Source organism: Bos grunniens, chromosome 5 (genome assembly GCF_055505025.1).
Source record: "Bos grunniens cultivar Pamir isolate PY7600 chromosome 5, Bosgru_T2T1.0, whole genome shotgun sequence".
In the NCBI taxonomy this organism is placed as follows: Eukaryota; Metazoa; Chordata; class Mammalia; order Artiodactyla; family Bovidae; genus Bos; species Bos grunniens.
In genome coordinates this window covers 92,605,368-92,625,727 of record NC_141169.1, presented here as the reverse complement: position 1 = coordinate 92,625,727, position 20,360 = coordinate 92,605,368, and the positions used below count along the sequence as shown (strand labels likewise).

General features: G+C 38.0%; 1 protein-coding gene across 10 annotated transcripts in view; it reads left to right on the top strand.

Annotated features, from left to right (window-relative positions):
• The window catches only part of PIK3C2G (phosphatidylinositol-4-phosphate 3-kinase catalytic subunit type 2 gamma), a 651,449-nt gene that overhangs the window by 441,505 nt on the left and 189,584 nt on the right, over nucleotides 1-20,360 (top strand). For all 10 annotated transcript variants that reach the window (XM_086401881.1, XM_086401878.1, XM_086401882.1 and 7 more), the window contains 2 exons: nucleotides 7,640-7,820; nucleotides 12,175-12,282. In XM_086401881.1, the coding sequence (XP_086258007.1) occupies nucleotides 7,640-7,820; nucleotides 12,175-12,282 (289 nt within the window). The remainder of the gene's footprint in view (nucleotides 1-7,639; nucleotides 7,821-12,174; nucleotides 12,283-20,360) is intronic.

Below are 20,360 nucleotides of genomic sequence, written 5' to 3'. Positions count from 1 at the left end.
TTGTGAGAATGTACAAAAAAAAAGAAAAAGACAGTGTAAAACTTGGCATATTCACCATATCAACAAATAGCCCCACAGTTTCAGTGGCTTTTAGTAATAGATTTATTTCTCACTTATACCACACAGGCTGCAGATTTGCTATAGCTCTGCTAGGCTGCCCTGGACTTCACACAGCAGTGCTCAGCTCCACTCAGCATTGTCTTCTCATTCCAGCACTGAAGGAACACCCCCATCCCTCACCCCCAACCCCCAGCAGGGACATGCTGTTCTCATGGCAGAAAGTACAAGACGGCAAACCAATCCATGATAGCACATTTAAAGCATCCACATGGACTTGGGCATACATTTTATCCAGTCATAGCCTACTGGCTTAAGCAAGTCACAAGACCAATCCTGACATGGGGTGGAAAAGTAGATGTTGCCTCTGGGAAGACACTGGAAGTCACAGAGCAAAGAATGTAGCTGTGTAAGCTTCACAGAAGAAAGCATGGCGTTGGGAAAAATAATCAAATCTACCACACAGTGTGAACACAGTGGAAAGATTATAAGTATGAACATATGGCATTCTGAACACACTGCTTTGGAGGTGGTAATAAATATTTGGTACATAAATTGCAAAATGGGGATAAAATGAAGTCAGTTCATATCTTAGGGGCTCTTCTCATATATTTAAGTGTTCCAGAAATGTATACAGTCTCCAGAGTATGTGTTTCATTATCTTCTGAATTTATTAATAGTTTTATATTCTTGTTGTCAGACCATGAACTCCTTCTTGCCAAATTCAGACTTAAATTGAAGAAAGTAGGGAAAACCACTAGACCATTCAGGTGTGACCTAAATCAAATCCCTTATGATTATACAGTGAAAGTGATAAATATATTTAGGGGCCTAGATCTGATAGATAGAGTGCCTGATGAACTATGGAATGAGGTTCATGATATTGTACAGGAGACAGGAATCAAGACCATCCCCATGGAAAAGAAATGCAAAAAAGCAAAATGGCTGTCTGGGGAGGCCTTACAAATAGAAGAGAAGCTAAAAGCAAAGGAGAAAAGGAAAGATAAACATCTGAATGCAGAGTTCCAAAGAATAGCAAAAAGAGATAAGAAAGCCTTCTTCAGCGATCAATGCAAAGAAATAGAGGAAAACAACAGAATGGGAAAGACTAGGGATCTCTTCAAGAAAATCAGAGATACCAAAGGAATATTTCATGCAAAGATGGGCTCGATAAAGGACAGAGATGGTATGGACCTAACAGAAGCAGAAGATATTAAGAAGAGATGGCAAGAATACACAGAAGAACTGTACAAAAAAAGATCTTCATGATCCAGATAATCACGATGGTGTGATCACTGACCTAGAGCCAGACATCCTGGAATGTGAAGTCAAGTGGGCCTTAGAAAGCATCACTACGAACAAAGCTAGTGGAGGTGATGGAATTCAAGTTGAGCTATTTCAAATCCTGAAAGATGATGCTGTGAAAGTGCTGCACTCAATATGCCAGCAAATTTGGAAAACTCAGCAGTGGCCAACAAGACTGGAAAAGGTCAGTTTTTATTCCAATCCCAAAGAAAGGCAATGCCAAAGAATGCTCAAACTACCGCACAATTGCACTCATCTCACATGCTAGTAAAGTAATGCTCAAAATTCTCCAAGCCAGGCTTCAGCAATATGTGGATGGTGAACTTCCTGATGTTCAAGCTGGTTTGAGAAAAGGCAGAGGAACCAGAGGTCAAATTGCCAACATCCACTGGATCATCAAAAAAGCAAGAGAGTTCCAGAAAAGCATCTATTTCTGCTTTATTGACTATGCCAAAGCCTTTGACTGTGTGGATCACAATAAACTGTGGAAAATTCTTCAAGAGATGGGAATACCAGACCACCTGATCTGCCTCTTGAGAAATTTGTATGCAGATCAGGAAGCAACAGTTAGGACTGGACATGGAACAACAGACTGGCTCCAAATAGGAAAAGGAGTTCATCAAGGCTGTATATTGTCACCCTGATTATTTAACTTATATGCAGAGTACATTATGAGAAACGCTGGACTGTAAGAAACACAAGCTGGAATCAAGATTGCAAGGAGAAATATCAATAACCTCAGATATGCAGATGATACCACCCTTATGGCAGAAAGTGAAGAGGAACTCAAAAGCCTCTTGATGAAAGTGAAAGTGGAGAGTGAAAAAGTTGGCTTAAAGCTCAACATTCAGAAAACGAAGATCATGGCATCCTGTCCCATCGCTTCATAGGAAATAGATGGGGAAACAGTGGAACAGTCAAACTTTATTTTCTGGGCTCCAAAATCACTACAGATGATGACTGCAGCCATGAAATTAAAAGACGCTTACTCCTTGGAAGGAAAGTTATGACCAACCTAGATAGCATATTCAAAAGCAGAGACATTATTTTGCCAACAAAGGTTCGTCTAGTCAAGGCTATGGTTTTTCCTGTGGTCATGTATGGATGTGAGAGTTGGACTGTGAAGAAGGCTGAGTGCCGAAGAATTGATGCTTTTGAACTGTGGTGTTGGCAAAGACTCTTGAGAGTCACTTGGACTGCAAGGAGATCCAACCAGTCCATTCTGAAGGAGATCAGCCCTGGGATTTCTTTGGAAGGAATGATGCTAAAGCTGAAACTCCAGTACTTTGGCCACCTCATGCGAAGAGTTGACTCATTGGAAAAGCCTCTGATGCTGGGAGGGATTGGGGGCAGGAGGAGAAGGGGACGACAGAGGATGAGATGGCTGGATGGCATCACTGACTCGATGGATGTGAGTCTGGGTGAACTCCAGGAGTTGGTGATGGATAGGGAGGTCTGGAGTGCTGCGGTTCATGGGGTCGCAAAGAGTCGGACAGGACTGAGCGACTGATCTGATCTGATCTGATTCTTGATGTTTCAAAGTGGCTTATAGACAAATATAGGCTGCAAAACAACTATTGATTAGAAATTACATTTCAGCAGACTTATACCATGTAATGCTCCCTATGTGCAAAATTCAAAAGAAGTTCAGTGCTATTTTTCTGAAAGGGCAAATCAATATTCTAGAAATGAGCTAGTTATAGGAAACAGTTATGTTTGCAAGACAATAAAATGTATCAGGTACCTCAGTTTAGGGAAATATTAAATAAATCTCTCAACCAATTAGAAGTAAAATAAAGTTATAAAGACTAAAGAGGTACATTGTTTTTTACTTTTTAACAAACTGTTGAAAACTTATAGTTAATAATTCCATATCAAATATTGAATTTCAGCCTTTATATGTCCCAGGGTTATAAATACACTTGAATAATCGCATTCTAAAATTCAACCGTGGTCACTAAGACATGGTCTAGGAGCACACCCCTGACCCCCACCTAAAGTAAAAACCAATAGAGGCAATGGGAAGGGGAGGTCCTGGAGTGACCTGAAATCACTCATCTTCATTGTGTAGCTCAGTTTTCTTCCAAATGTTGTTTCCTCTCTTCCCTCACAGGAAATATATATGTGGGTGTGTATTTCATACATTCATTCATGTCTGACTCCTCGTGACCCCATGGACTGTAGCCTATCAGGCTCCTCTGTCCATGGCATTCTCCAAGCAAGAATACTGGAGTGTGTTGCCATGCCCTTTTCCAGGAGATCTTCCTGACCCAGGGATCAAACATGAGTCTCCTGCATTGCAGGCAGATTCTTTACCATCTGATTAGGATATCATGCTATTGAGAACTAAAATTAAGACCTACACCGAAGGGAGTCATGAGGCAAGGAGAGCTGGGCTGGTGTGATTAGCCAGTTCTGTCCTGCTGGTAGGCTGATGAAATGAAAACTAGCTGTCCTTTTCCTCCAGCTCCAGCAAGTCACTCACCACGTGATCAGAAGCATGATGTGCATGAAGAAATGGGGAAAAGCTCTAATTTCCAAGGAAAATCTCCATTTCATGCTGCTGGGGTTTGTGTATATGAGTTCACCACTATCCCCTTAACTTAGGCAAATGCCTTATGACATCCCAGAACAAGTATGCTCTGTCACCTGGGTTATATTTGCTTCTCTTCTTGTTTTTTGCCTCTCATTCTCAACACTACCAAAACCTTTAATCAGCTGGATTTTATGCATGTATTCTCATTTTAATGTTGTCATTACTTACAGTCCATTAGACACACGTAAAAAATAATATCAAGTTGAACTACTCCTGTATCTCGCGGCACTGGGATAAACAGGTCTCTGACATTTTGAGGTTTACCTCATAGTTTGTGGTCACATTGCCTGCATCTTAAGAGCCCAGTCTTTCAGCACCAAGTCTTATTCCTATTTCTCAATCCCTTGACCTGAACTTTAAAAAATTATTTTTTTTTTAATTTGGCATAAGCAATTCTGCTTTTCCCAGTGACAGTGTCTTGTGAAAAGAGTTTCTGTAATTCTCAGGGGAAAGTGACCAGTTGTTTTCCAGCCTTACAAACAGAAGCAGCAGGTAAAAAATACCACATGATGGGTTTGCCACTTCCTGCTGGTGAAGGTCATTGACACAGAATTATGTAACCCTCCACTCAACATTGAATAGTCCAGCTTTCTCTGAATAGATTAAAATTAAAGTACATGTTAATTTCTCTCCTCAGTTAAAATGATTGTCCCTGACAACACAGGGATAGACTAATTGACCTCTCAGGATCATTATACAACACACTATTATTTCAGTTCTGCACTGTGTAAAAAAACTTACAAGTTGAGTAAAAACCCATAGAGCTTGAACCAGGAGATCGTGTCATCATGGGAGAAATGAAAATTTGAATGAGACATGTTCTATAAGGAAAATAATCACAATGAAACACACTGAGTTTTCTTCACTTAAAAAATTTTAAAGCACAGTCACATAATCTCTCTACAAATCTCCCCTGTTTTATTTTTTAATTTATTTTTTAAGGATTTTTTTTCGATGGTGAACCATTTTTTAAGTCTTTATTGAATCTGTTACAATATTGCTTCTGCTTTATGTTTTTTAGTTTTTCACCATGAGGCAAGTGGGATCTTAGTTCCCCACCTAGTAATTGAACCCACACACCCTGCAGTGGAAAGCAGAGTCTTAACCACTGGGCTGCCAGGGAAGTCCCTGCTCTGTTTTATTTCGAACAATGAGTTAGACTGATTTTTCTCCCCTCTTTGAACCAGCACTTATGAGAGAAGCAAATAGACTTCTAATAGAATTCAGTTCAGTTCAGTCGCTCAGTCATGTCCAACTCTTTGCAACCCCGGGGACTGCAGCTTGCCAGGCTTCCCTGTCCATCACCAACTCCCAGAGCTTATTCAAACTCATGTCTGTCAAGTTGGTTAAGAGTATTTTGGGTACAAGCAATACAATTTTAACAATTCCTATGACCATACTCGCATTCCTAAAATATATCTTTTCTTTAATTATTTTAGTAAAAAGTTAACTTCATCTGTGCAGAATAACCTTTCATCATGTATGTAATAGTCAGGCAGTAATAGAGTTATATTTATGTTCTAAAAGTTTTAAATAATAATATCTTTAAAAACAGGTAACTCAGTATTTAAAAGGTATGAGAGTGTTGGCAAGCATCGATATGGGATATAGAAATATCGTACCCATCACTTCTTTACCTTATTGAAAACTAAGTAGCCTATACAACTGTATATTGCTGAGGTCCTCAGATTACTGTGAAAATCTCTGAGGTATACATGGGTACATGCTCAGTCACTTCAGTCATTTCCAACTCTTTGCAACCTCATGGACTATAGCCCACCAGGCTTCTCTGTCCATGGGATTCTTCAGGCAAGAATACTGGGGTGCCATGCCCTCCTGCAGGGAATCTTCCCCATACCAGGATAGAACCTGTGTCTCCCATGTCTCCTGAATTGAAGGTAGATTCTTTACCACTGAGCCACTGGGGAAGCCCCTCTGAGGTATACATTCTGCAGAAACTACCTTGAAGTTTTAAACGTGGATGCTTTCATTTGAGGCTTTCCAGTTCACATTCATACAACTCTTATTCTCCTGGACCCTTCAAATAATGACATGATTCATTTATTATGTCTGAAATCTCAAAATCTCATTGAAGGAGCAGGTAGGAAACTTTTTCATTGTCTGTTATTCTCCTTACATTGAAAACATAAGTATCAATAGATTATATTTTCATCAATACATCTTTAGCCCCTTGAGGGTTTTTTTAATGCTTTTCAGAAACAAGAACTATTATTCCACTTGGTTTACGTTTCCTTTGCAAAAGTCAAAGAGGTGAGAGAAGATAAGTTGGCTTGGTAAAAATGACAAGAGAGCAAGCCCTTTCCTAAAAAAAAAAAAGCAAATTCATTCAATTAATTTTTTAACTTAAATGTGTAGGAACAGAGAACATACAACAAATGAAAATAATGTGTTTCTTAGACTCTGTAGCACAATACATAGTGGGCAGAGATGCAAAATTAGGAATGCAAAATGAAACTCATCTATATATATATATTAATATTTTGGCTCCTAGGAATTTAATCCTTTTTTTCAGCATTTCATTCTCATAACTTTCTTTTTTTAATTTTTATTTTATTTTTAAACTTTACATAACTTTCTTATAGTTCCTTGAATGGTAATTTTTTTTTTTTTTTTCAGAAGAGAAGAAGACTAGAGACAAGTTAAGAATTAAAGAATCAATCAAAGAGATTTAAAGGAATCAGTCTTTTTTCCTTCAGTGTTTTAGGGCATAATAAAAAGTAAAGTTGAAGCATATTGGAATTAGTTTCAAGCAAATATAAATTGTTACATGGCAGAAAGAGTAATCCAGTAATTGTCACTGTTCCATTATCCAGCCACATGTCCTTCCCTTGTTCTGTTGTGCCTCCCGTGCTCATGACACAAGCAGACTGCCAGTGAGGGAAGTTGGCTTGGGGAGACTGCAAGATACAGCTGAACTAATGTCTGTTTTGTTGACTAGTACATACTTTGAGCTAAGCCCTTTTGAATTAGAATCACATTAACTTTTTCTGCATTCTGTATAATTCTATAGGTTCAGAGATATTACCTTTTTTTTTTTTTTTTAACCTCAACCGGCTTAAGTAAGTAGCCTAAGTTACTTGTTACTTGGAAGTTGTAGGGCTGAGATTTGAATCAGAAATACCTGAAAGCAAAACGAAACAACAAAAAACCACCATGTTCTTGCCTTTCTGCTATCTTCCTCCAGGTAATCAAGGGGAAGTGATGGAACAAAGAGCAATACATAGATATATGACGGTGTGGGGACATTATCTATTGAAGAAAAACAGAAAAACTTGGGGTTGATGGTTGAGTCGTCATTAAGTATAGTGACTATTAAATACAATTTAAAAAACTTTGTCTGTATTATAATAAGTCAAAAATAGGCTCTTAAGATAAGTTATTTGTCGTAGAACTTAAGAAGGCTGAAAGAAGAAAAAGTGCATCGTGAACTGAAATGAGGAATAGTGGGTCTCTTATTGATTTTTCACTCTCGGAATCTCATTAACTATCAGATGAAACTTGATGACTGGCAACAAATAGACAACATTTTCCCCATTCTAGACTGTTAAACTACCCAAAGCCATCACACAGATAAGTCTGAAATGCACTTATTGTTCCTGCTGGAGGTGTTTTAAAAAATCAGCTTTAGATATAAGAATTCTTTTTCTCCCTTTCCTTCAGGCTGCTAAAGGATGCACAGAATGAAGCTTATTTTAAAAGCTGGTATCAGAAGCTATTGGCTGCACTCCAATTCTGTGCAGGAAAAGCCTTGAGGGATGAGTTTTCCAAGGAGCAGAAACTTATCAAGATTCTGGGAGACATTGGGGAAAAAGTCAAGACTGCTAGTGACCCTCAAAGACAGGTTTGTTGGGACATCAATGTTCATGTAATGAAGTTTTGTTTTCTTTTTCATTATGGTTCAATTAAGTTTGAAGTTCATAACACTGAAAGTACGTTCCTTGACTGCCACTTAGTCATAAGACACTTCAATTAATTCTTTTGATTAAGTTTTTTTTTTTTTTTTTGTCAATTTACTACCCTAATGTTAATGATAATTTCTATCACCAGGACATGGTTTTTTAATTTAAATAGCCATATTGCACAAACAGTACCTGACAAGAGACCAATTTCAAGGCAATTTGACTAAAATGACCAGATGAAGTAATTTCCTCAGAATGGAAGCACAATTCAGACTCACAGAAGAAATACACAAATGGGACTTTTTAAACACCCTTGTCCAAGGGACAACATTTTGGTCTAAATTTTTCCAAATCTGCACTAATCAAAGTTACATTTTTAAAGGCACTTTTTTTTTTTTTTTTTTTTGCCACAACAAATAAAATGAAATGCATGAAACAAATGAATAGTGGTGTGGATAGTAAGGCTTTCACACTAACATCCATGGATGGCAGTCAAAATATTGTCCCTCTTTCATCACTGATTATAATAAAGGACCTGGCTGTTTTTGTTCTTGATCTAATGGAAGAACACTTGCTCTTTTTAATTGTCTGCATTACTGGTTCCCTTCATTAGTGATGTAAAGAATCTACCATTGAGCAGATTCTCTTAAGCTCACATTCTAGATATAGAGAGATAGTGAACTTCCATTCATTGGATTAAGAATGTCATTCAATAACAAGGACTTACTATGGTCTAGGAGTTAAGGATAGAAAGATGACTAAACCATGAATCTTGTCCTCAAAGGAGCTCATGGTCTCTCTCCACCCACTGTTTAAAATCAACAAGTTTTCAACAAAATGATACAAAAATAGTAGGAGGCAAAGTGTCCCAGAACTCTTTCCAGCACAAGATTTTTCTTACTGGAAATCACTTCATTTGGTAGTAATGCCAGAAACTATGCTACTTCACCTACATAGGAAAAAAAATGGAAAATAAAATGCAGAAGCATGGAATTTATTTTTAAATGGGAGGCATATAATCTCTGGATGCAGAGAAGAGCCTTAAGGCACATAACATGATAAGCAATGCAAAAAACATTTCTATGACTTCTCCATGTTATTGCAAACTCATTAGTTATTGTCTAATGGTAAACAAAAAGTTGAGCACAAGTAAAATAAATTTGGTTTAAAATGTACAAACTTTGTGTATAGGTTTGGTCTTTATTTCTTATATTTTAAAACCCCTCATGTATTGAAGATGCATACTACAGTCAGTACAGTGCCTTTTTTGACCAATTGCATCAAGTTTTGAAGTGGTACTGACATCATCCTCTCACATAAATACATTTCTCTCACCTTGACTGGCTGCACCTGTGAGAACACCTCTTCACATGAAAACAGGAAAAGAAAAAAGAAGGAGATGGGAGAAGAATTTATAATTTCTCACAAGTTACTATAAGCTTTTTTTTCCCATTTTTTTTAAGCCCAATTAACAGGACTGGAAAAGGTCAGTTTTCATTCCAATCCCAAAGAAAGGCAATGCCAAAGAATGCTCAAACTACCACAAAATTGCACTCATCTCACATGCTAGTAAAATAATGTTCAAAATTCTCCAAGCCAGGCTTCAGCAATACGTGAACCATGAAATTCCAGATGTTCAAGCTGGTTTTAGAAAAGGCAGAGGAACCAGAGATCAAATTGCCAACATCCTCTGGATCATCAAAAAAGCAAGAGAGTTCCAGAAAAGCATCTATTTCTGCTTTATTGACTATGCCAAAGCCTTTGACTGTGTGGATCACAATCAACTGTGGAAAATTCTGAAAGAGATGGGAATACCAGACCACCTGACCTGCCTCTTGAGAAACCTATATGCAGGTCAGGAAGCAACAGTTAGAACTGGACATGGAACAACAGACTGGTTCCAAATAGGAAAAGGAGTATGTCAAGGCTGTATATTGTCACCCTGCTTATTTAACTTCTATGCAGAGTACATCATGAGAAACACTGGGATGGAAGAAGCACAAGCAGGAACCAAGATTGCCGGGAGAAATATCAATAACCTCAGATATGCAGATGACACCACTCTTATGACAGAAAGTGAAGAGGAACTAAAAAGCCTCTTGATGAAAGTGAAAGAGGAGAGTGAAAAAGTTGGCTTAAAACTCAACATTCAGAAAACTAAGATCATGGCATCTGGTGCCATCACTTCATGGCAGATAGATAGGGAAACAGTGGAAACAGTGTCACACTTTATTTTGGGGGGCTCCAAAATCACTGCAGATGGTGATTGTAGCCATGGTACAGGGAGGGAGGTGAGAGGGGCGTTCAGGATGGGGAACATGTGTACCCTTGTGGTGGATTCATGTTGATATATGGCAAAACCAATACAATATTGTAAAGTTAAAAAAAAAAAAGAAAGAAAAAGAAAATAAACAGTGATGTGTTTATGAAAAAAACAACAAGAAAAAAAGACAAACAAAAAAAGACACTTACTCCTTGGAAGGAAACTTATGAACAACCTAGATAGCATATTAAAAAGCAGAGACATTACTTTGCCAACAAAGGTCCATCTAGTCGAGCCTATGGTTTTTCCAGTGGTCATGTATGGATGTGAGAGTTGGACTGTGAAGAAAGCCGAGCACCAAAGAATTGATGCTTTTGAACTGTGGTGTTGGAGAAGACTCTTGAGAGTCCCTTGGACTGCAAAGAGGTCCAATGAGTCTATCCTAAAGGAGATCAGTCCTGGGTGTTCCATTGGAAGGACTGATGCTAAAGCTGAAACTCCAGTACTTTGGCCACCTCATGCGTAGAGTTGACTCATTGGAAAAGACTCTGATGCTGGGAGGGGTTGGGGGCAGGAGGAGAAGGGGACAACAGAGGATGTGATGGCTGGATGGCATCACTGACTTAATGGACATGAGTTTGAGTGAACTCCAGGAGTTGGTGATGGACAGGGAGGCCTGGCGTGCTGCGATTCATGGGGTCGCAAAGAGTTGAACGTGACTGAGTGACTGAACTGAACTAACCTGATATCCAGTGAAGAAATTTTAGTTAAAGAGAGCAGAGGTTCCCCTCTGTGATGCTCTTCAGGCAAATCCAGGTATAGAAAAGACAAAGAGGACAGCTGAAAAGAATCCCATTGTGGAACTTTGCCCCACTTCTCCTCCTTGTTTTTCTGGATTCTGGAAGCAGTCGATTCTGTCATTTGACCATGAGCCAGGAGTCAGAGCTGAGAAACTCTTGAGAGTTGGTCAAGCATCATTAATCTGATATCCTCATTTGTAGAAATGTACTTAAAAGAGTTTTCAAAGTAGGCCAAAAGTTTTTTGTTTTTTTGTTTTTTTTAATTATCATTGCTTTTCCCTCTTTTTGACAGGGAATACACAATTCTTTTTTTTTTTTTTTTTTTTTTACTTGAGTATAGTTGCTTTACAATGTTATGTTAGTTTTTTCTGTACAGCAAAGTGAATCAATTACATGCATACATGTGTCCCCCTTTTTTTGGAGTTCCTTCCCATATAGGTCACCACAGAGCACTGAGTAGAGTTCCCTGTGCTGTACAGTAGGTTCTCGTTGGTTTTCTGTTTTATACCTAATAGTGTATATATGTCAGTCCCAATTTCCCAATTCATCCCATCCCCTCAGTTCCCCCTTGATATCTGTAAGTTTGTTGTCTTCCTCTCAGGGGATACACAATGCTAAAGGTGTTGTTTGGTCTCTGACCTTCCACGTGTGCAGAGGACTGTTGAAGAGAGTAAGTCAAGTATCAGAAATACACTCACTGGCATTTAGTAAACTATTTGTTCATATATGTTACTGTTTCTGACATTTATCAATTGTCCATAATTATCTTTTTTGTCATTATTGCACCTACTCTATGTAAATTTTTTTCTAAAATGTACTATCAGTATTAAGTGTAAATCTTAAGAGTTACAAACTAAGATTTCAGGGAATTACAATAAATGGATCATGTTAATAATTCCTTAAAGTAGGGGTTGCAAGTTGCTAGGTCACAGGTCAAGCCCCATGCATCATGTTTTGTTTGAACAGAACAGTACTTTGTTTTGCTTTTGTTTTTAATTTAAAGTGCTTCAGGAAAGGCATTCAATCTTTACGCCCTCATTTTTCCTAGGTCTCCCTCTTATTTTAGCCTGTTGCCTCCTCATATGCAGCTACATCACCCACCGACCCAAAGCACCCAAGTGTGTAACCCCTAAATTAACGAGTTTATATAATCAATAGAAGAAACGTACAACTTGAATGGAAAGTCAAGTTCTTTACAGTTTCAAAAATGCTTTTTCTAATGATTTTTCACAGGAGGTGCTGAAGAAGGAGCTTGGCAGACTAGAAGAATTCTTTTGGTGTGCAAAGACCTGTCACCTCCCTCTGAACCCTGCCCTATGCGTACAGGGGATTGATGGTGATGTAAGTCGATGTATTCAGTAGATAAGTTGAGTATTTTTATTTTGTGTTGTTTAGGTTTTGAAATGGCAGAAACAATTTGTGAATTGTTATTATAATTATTTAAGAAAAATTAATTGGATCTCATCCAAACTGCGTGATCTATTTGATGCACTGTGACCAGTTGGGATCACGTTAACTGCATCAGCTATTTCATTGGTTTATTAATAGAAGCAGACTTTCAGTTCAGTGAAAAAAATAAAAATACTCCTTACTTAAATTGATTTCTTGACTTAATCAAAACTGGTTGGTTTGGTGACCCCATGCAGGCTGGTTTAATTTCATGCTTATTTAGATTATGTGTACACCCTTGCCTAGGACACAAATATATCATTAGCTATAACATCTCAGTTTTGATTCAATTTAAAATTCATTGATGTTCATGAGTCATGATGCTATGTGATATATTTTGTGATTTTACTCATGCCCGGAAAGCCCTTCTTAGCATCACTGAACTCACAAACTCCTTCTCTGCCAAGTCTCTATCAGTCACACTTGTCTGACTTAGAATCATTCTTTCTCCAAAATCCAAGACTAGAAGACTCTATTAAAAATGAATGATAAGTGACATTTAGAAGTGAAGAGATTAAACTTTCATACATACACAGTAAATGTTACATAACTGAAGTCTTAATAAGTCAAGGAAACAAATTTAATAATTAAGGGGAAAATTAGACCATTAGTATGAATAGAAGAGGGCTTCCCAGGAAGCACAGTGGTGAAGAATCTGCCTGCCAAGCAGGATACGAAAGAGACTCAGGTTTGATCCTTGAGTCAGGAAGATCCCCTGGAGAAGGAAATGGCAACCTACTCCAGTATTTTTGCCTGGGAAATCCCATGGACAGAGGAACCTGGAGAGCTACAGTCCATCCATGGGGTTGCAAAGAATTGGACACGACCGAGCATGCACACACCCGCACAATGCATGAATAGAAAACATTTTGCTAAAAACTTAATGCTGTCACCTTGACTTTTCTGCTACAAAGACACCCTACAAAGTTTCCTAATATACTTCATAGATGTATTTTGAACAAAAACAAAACATCAATTCCATAAGCTGAGGTGTCTATCAAAGCTAAAATCCAAATCATCACTGATTTTTTAAAAAATGTGTAACATTTTTATTATGAGTAGTATACACTGATTGATGCTAAAGATACATGGAAACTCGATATTTCAAAGACAGCGTATCTTTTTTTCTTCGGTTATAAGTATTAATATATTTTTCTAGCACTACAATCAAAAAACAGTTGGATCCAGTTAACAGTTTTTGAAATGAAAAGGAAGGTTTTTACATAAATAACTAGGTCATTTAAGCAGCCACATGAGCAATACATAGAAAGAACAATGGAGATTGTGAAGGCCAGATGTTATTTTTTATTTCTGCCTTATTGATTTGTTGTTATTGTTTAAGGAATATAAAGATTTTCTTTTTCAGTTAAAATTACATATCAAGGCCTCATGCAGGCCTTGGGGATGTGGAGCACTGGCTCTACTGGGTGGCTGTGGAAGTGTCCAGGTGAGTTGGCCAGGCCAAGGTCCCCACTAGCCCAGCAGTCAGCACCCAAAGTGCTGTGGCTGAGACCACGCTCCTCCCCTACAGCAACCCGCAGCCATCAGCACTTCTCCTGAAGCTGGCAAGTGCCCCAGGTGGAGCCATCTCTTTGCCCATATGCTCTGGTCAGCTCTGCCGTGCATACAGCAATGAACAGGGAAAGTGGCAGGCGAAGCTCTCACCTGCAGGACATTTTAGTCTGTCCTCAGTCCTACTGAACAACAAGGAGGTCTGAAGGGACACACATCACCACTGAAGGTGCCATAAATGCAGCAAAATTCTAGTCAGAACCCACATCTGGTTAACCATCAGCGAATCCACACTTGTATGAAACTCTGGGAATGTAATGAGTATGTTAAGAGCTTTAGAGAAACCCCTCAGCCAGTGGTTCATCTGAGCACCCACTGAGGGGACAGACTCTATGGAAGTGAATGTGAGGAGACTTGTCACCACTCCTCCCGTCTCAATAAATATAGACAGGGAGAAACCTCATCAAAGTGACAAACAAGAAAAGCCTTCACTCCTCATTCCCTCAGAGGCACATCAGACAGCCCTTACTGGGGAGAAGTCTGCAGAATATCATGAGTGTAGGAGGCCTTCATTCAGAGTAGAATCTTTTTACAGCACCAGGCACTTCACACAGGTGACAAATGTTATGTTGAAATGAATGTGGGAATGCTCTCTGTTCTGATAGAAATCTTACTGACCACCAGAAAGTTCACACTGGGGAGAAGTCTTACAAGTGTAAGGAACGTAGTAAGGCCTTCAGTTAGAGTAAATCCAGTGTCAAATAAGATAGTCAGTGTCAGTCTTACTTGACACTGGGTTCCCCATGCCAGCGAACAAGCACATACGTGTTGGCAGTGTAGAAAAGCCTTCAGTCAGACCTCTAAACGTGTTGATTATGAGCAAGTTCACGCCAGAGAAAAGCCTTTTGAATGTGGCATGGCATGGCGTTTAGTCTAGTGAATACCTTACTTTATGCTACAGACTTCACACCAGCAAAAACACAATAAATGTGGAAAATACATAGTTGAGACTCACACCTCATTATATATCACAGAATTCACACAGGTTAGAAGTCCTATGGATGTAATAATGAGTATGGGAAGATCTTTGGTTATATCACCAGTCCTCTAGGACATCAGAAAGCCCATGTGGGGAGAAAGCTGATAAATGCAGTGATGGTGGAAAAGTCAATACTGAGCTTATCGTGTGTCAGAAGTCACTCTGCAAAAGAGACTTAGATGTATAGAACAGTCTTTTGGACTCTGTGGGAGAGGGAGCAGATGGGATGATTTGGGAGAATGGCATTGAAACATGTATAATATCATATAAGAAATGAATTGCCAGTCCAGGTTTAATGCAGGATATAGGATGCTTGGGGCTGGTGCACTGGGATGACCCAGAGGGATGGTACGGGGAGGGAGGTGGGAGGGGGATTCAGGATGGGGAGCACGTGTACACCTGTGGCAGATTCATGTTGATGTATGGCAAAACCAATACAATATTGTAAAGTAATTAGCCTCCAATTAAAATAAATAAATTTAATTTTTTTTTTTAAAGAAGTCACTCTGGAGAGAAGTCCCATGAAGGAGAGAGCATGGCAAAGCCTGCATACACAGTCAGCATTCTAGTTTAATCACCATCAGTTAACTACATTAGGGAGAAGCACTCAGGCCTGGCTCAATCCATTTCTTAAAACATGGCCCTTCAAGACAGAAAGCAAAAGTCTTCTTAGGTTTGGCTAAGCTTTCTTTACAAGAAGAATTCTCACCCCTACCTCTCTCGTTCAGACCACTAACCACAATGGACCATTTCCTGTCTCACTAAGGGATGGATAGAATGAGAGAGTAGAAATAACTTAATGCAATCCTTCTCTACTCCTGGGAAAGTAAGGACCAGACTTTTCATTTACTAAATAGATTTCTTTTCCTTTTAAAAATCTCTTTTAAATCTATTTCAGCAGTGTTTACTTTACAACAAGAGAAGTCATATCATCCTTTCCGTATTCTTATCTTTCTCTATTCCAGCTCCTTTATCTCATCATTTTTATAAACTATCCTCTAAGACTTTGATTTATTCTTCCCTATCTCTTGGTTATGGCCTTCCCAATCCACATTTAACTTCTACTCTGAGGTGTCTTTGTTTGCCTTTTCCTATCTAGCAAACATTTTCTTTCACCTGTTTACTAATCTATGTCTTTCACAATCTTCAAATTCAGCTCATCTCTGAAATACTCCCTTCTTCATGTGCTTCCTCATTCAACTATGTTACATTGCCTTGTAAATTATTTTTGACTTAATGCATGTGTGTATACTTTCTTACCAACTTTCCACAGGCTCTTTCAGAGGTAGATATGGTGCCTCTTTCTATTTGCATATAGATAGTGGTTTGTGCATACTAGTTGTCAAGTGTATGGTATTTTTGTTGTGACTCTCAAAAAACAGACTGCATCTGAAAACCAAAATATGAAACAATGAAAGCACAATCACTCTCAGTGATGTAATTACAAAGAGGGGCTCAGTCTCCCTTAGCCCTTTGTCTCTTCCCTGGACTTGGCATGCCTCAAAGACTTTATCACCTCCCCCCATGCCTCTCATCCCCAGAGTTGAATGAGGAAAAATTGAAAACCACTAGTCTAGACTGTGGCCCAATACAGGGTTTCCTAATTAATACCATGACAGAAGGTCATATTCCCTGACTGACTGATTCTTGCAGCAAGAATTCATTACTTAACAGGCAGCCTCATTCTTTCACTGTAAAACTCAAATTGATTCAGTAAACAAGGGTTTCTGTTTGCCTGGGGATTATGTTAGATTTACATCGATAGGTTAAGAAATAGATCCTTTCCTCTCTTCTACCCATTTCAGACTTCTCAGTAATAATGACATTCAAACCGATCTTTCAAAATGTATTGATGTCATATGTTTACTAAGTTGATAAGTTAAAAGTATAAAATCCTTTTCCTTTTAGTATTGATTTAATTTTTCACTGTCAACATGAACTCTCTAATAACCTAAAAACATATAGCCTTTAGCACTCAAACAATTATAAGCACATAAAAGGAAAATAATGGGAAGCAGTCGATACTGTTTATGATATTGTTCAGCTTTAGCTGAAGATAAAATGTAAAGTATAATTGAAAAACATGAGAACAGGAAATATATGTTGTACAGTTATTTGTAAAGATAAGAAAATGTTCATTAACAAAAAGGGGGGAAATGCATTAATCTTTTAGAAGTACCTGATTAATATCAGACATTGTAAAAGCTATTTTATATCCATTAACTCATATACCTATTACAAAATTGTATGAGGTAGGATTTTTACCCCTATATTACATTAAGATACAAACATTTATTCCAATGTGAAATAGGGATAATGAGTCAGACACAACTGAGCAACTAACACACAAGCAAAAACATTTAAGTAATTTGTCCAAGGTGTTACAGTTGATGTGACAGAGTCCAAGTTTTTTTTTTTGTTTTTTTTTTTTAATTGGAGAATAATTCCTTTGCAACATTGTATTGGTTTCTGCCAAAGCAATGTGAATCAGCCATAAATATACATACATACAAAAACAAAACACTGGGAGCTGGCTGTGGCTCAGATCATGAACTCCTTATTGCAAAATTCAGATTTAAATTGAAGGAAAAAAGAACACTACTAGACCCTTCAGGTATGACCTAAATCAAATCCATTATGATTATACAGTGGAAGTGACAAATAAATTCAAGGGATTAGATCTGACAGAGTGCCTGAAGAACTATGGACGGAGGTCCGTAACATTGTACAAGAGGTAGTGATAAAGACCATCCCCAAGAAAAATAAATGCAAAAAGACAAAATGGTTGTCTGAGGAGGCCTGACAAATAGCTAAAAAAAGAAGAGAAGCTAAAGGCAAAGGAGAAAAGGAAAGATATACCCATTTGAATGGAGTTCCAAACAATAGCAAGGAGAGATAAGAAAGCCTTCCTCAGTGATCAATGCAAAGAAATAGAGGAAAATACATGGGAGCTGTGTTCTGAGATCAGGGGGAAATGTGCACGGTGCCCAGAGATGTGCAGAACCACAGGTGGGGCCTCACAGTTAGATACATATAGAGATATTACTCTGGTCTTGGAATGTATTGGTATTTCCCAGGACAATAAATCAAGGAGGTAGACTGAGAGCTCTAAAATAACTAAATAACCAGGTTGTTGAGCCACTAACAGGCATAGGCAATTCATCACATAAATGAGATGTGCCACAACAGAGATCAAACCCTGACTCTTTGGAGTGGGAGCACTGACTCCAAGACCCTAGACTACCAGAAGAACTAACCCTAGGGAGTATCAAATAGAGAGAACTCACACAAAGGAAACCACTGGAATACAAGACCTGGCATCACCCAACCACCAGTAGCACCCCATGCAGAATGCCTCATCTAAACAACAAACAAAATAAAAATGCAAACCAAATCATCAGCAGACAGGAGTACCACCTCACTCAGCCTTGCCTATCAGAGGAAAAACAAACAAACAAACAAAAACTCAGCACAAATCTCACCCTATATGAAGCTCACACAAACCACTGGACCAACCTTAGGAGGGCAGAAATAAAAAGGAAGAAAGAATTCAACCTTCTTCAAGGAAAGAATTCAAGTTTCCTCGAAGCCTGGGAAAAGGAGACATCAAATACAATAACTTTAAAGAAAAACTGAAAAGGCAGAGAAATACTGCACAAATGAAGGCACAAACTAGAAACACAGAAGTCCAAATAAACGAAGAGGAAATGGGGAAATTACCTGAAAAAGAAGAATTCAGAATTATAGCAGTAAAGATGAGCAAAAACCCTGAAAACAAAACAGAGAACATGCAAGAATCAATTAACAAAGACCTAGAAGAATTAAAGAATAAGCATACAGAGACAAACAACACAATTACTGAAATTAAAAATATTCTAGAAGGAATCAGTAGCAGAATATCTGAAGCAGAAGAACAAATCGGTGAGTTGGAAGAAAAAATGGTGAAAATAACTTCTTAAGACCAGAATAAAGTAAAAGGAATGAAAAGAACTGAGGATAGTCTCAGAGACCTCTGGGAACATATCAAATGCACCAACATTCAAATTATAAGGGTCCCAGAAGAAGAGAGAAAAAGAGGGTATGAGAAAATTTTTGAAGAGATTATAGTTGAAAATTTCCCCAACATGGCAAAGGAAATAGCCAATCAAGTCCAAGAGGAACAAAGAGTCCCATACAGGATAAACCCAAGAAGAAACACACCAAGAAGCATACTAATCAAACTAACAAGACTAAACACAAAGAAAGAATATTAAAGGAAGAGGCAGCAAGGGAGAAGCAACGAGTAAACAAATAAATTCAAGGGATTAGAACAAGTAAAATGCTTAAAGCTGATCTTTCAGCAGAAACTCTGCAGGCCAGAAGGAAATGGCAGGATATATTTAAAATACTGAATGGGAAAAATCTACAACCAAAATTACTGTACCAACCAAGGATCTCATTGAAAATTGATGGAGAAATAAAAAGCTTTGCAGAAAAGAAAAAGTTAAGAGAATTCAATATCACCAAACCAGCTTTACAACAAATGTTAAACCGACTTATATAGTCAAGAAATACAAGAGAAGGAGAAAGATCTACAAAATCAACCCCAAACAATTAGAAAATGGCAATAGGAGCATATATATATATATATATATATATATATATATATATATATATATAAATAATTACTTTAAATGTAAATGGATTAAATGCTAAAACCAAAATACACAGACTGGCTGAAAGGATACAAAACAAGATCCATATATATGCTGTCTACAAGAAACCAACATCAGACCTAAAGACACATATAGACTGAAAGTGAGAGGATGGAAAAATGCATTCCATGCAAATGGGAAGCAAAAGAAAGCTGGACTAGCAATCCCCATGCCAGACAAAATAAACCCTAAAATAAAGAAGATTACAATAGATAAGGAAGGACAGTACCTAATGATCAAGAGATCAATCCAAGAGGAAGACATAACAATTGTAAATATCTACGCACCCAACATAGGAGCACCTCAGTACATAAGACAAACATGAACAGACATAAAAGGAGAAATTGACAGTAACACAATAATAGTGGGAGACTTTAACACCCCACTCACACCAATGGACAGATGATCAAAACAGAAAATTAATAAGGAAACACAAGTCTTCAATGATACATTAGATGAAATGGATCTCATTGATATCTTCAAGACATTCCATCCAAATGCAAAAGAATACACCTTCTTTTCAAGTACACATGGAACATTCTCCAGGATAGACTTGGGTCACAAATCAAACCTCAGTAAATTTAAGAAAATTGAAATCATATCAAGCATCTTCTCCAACCACAACACCATGAGACTAGATACTAATTACAAGAAAAAAACTGTAAGAAACACAAACACATGGAGATTAAACAACACATTTCCAAATAACTACAGGTTAATGAAGA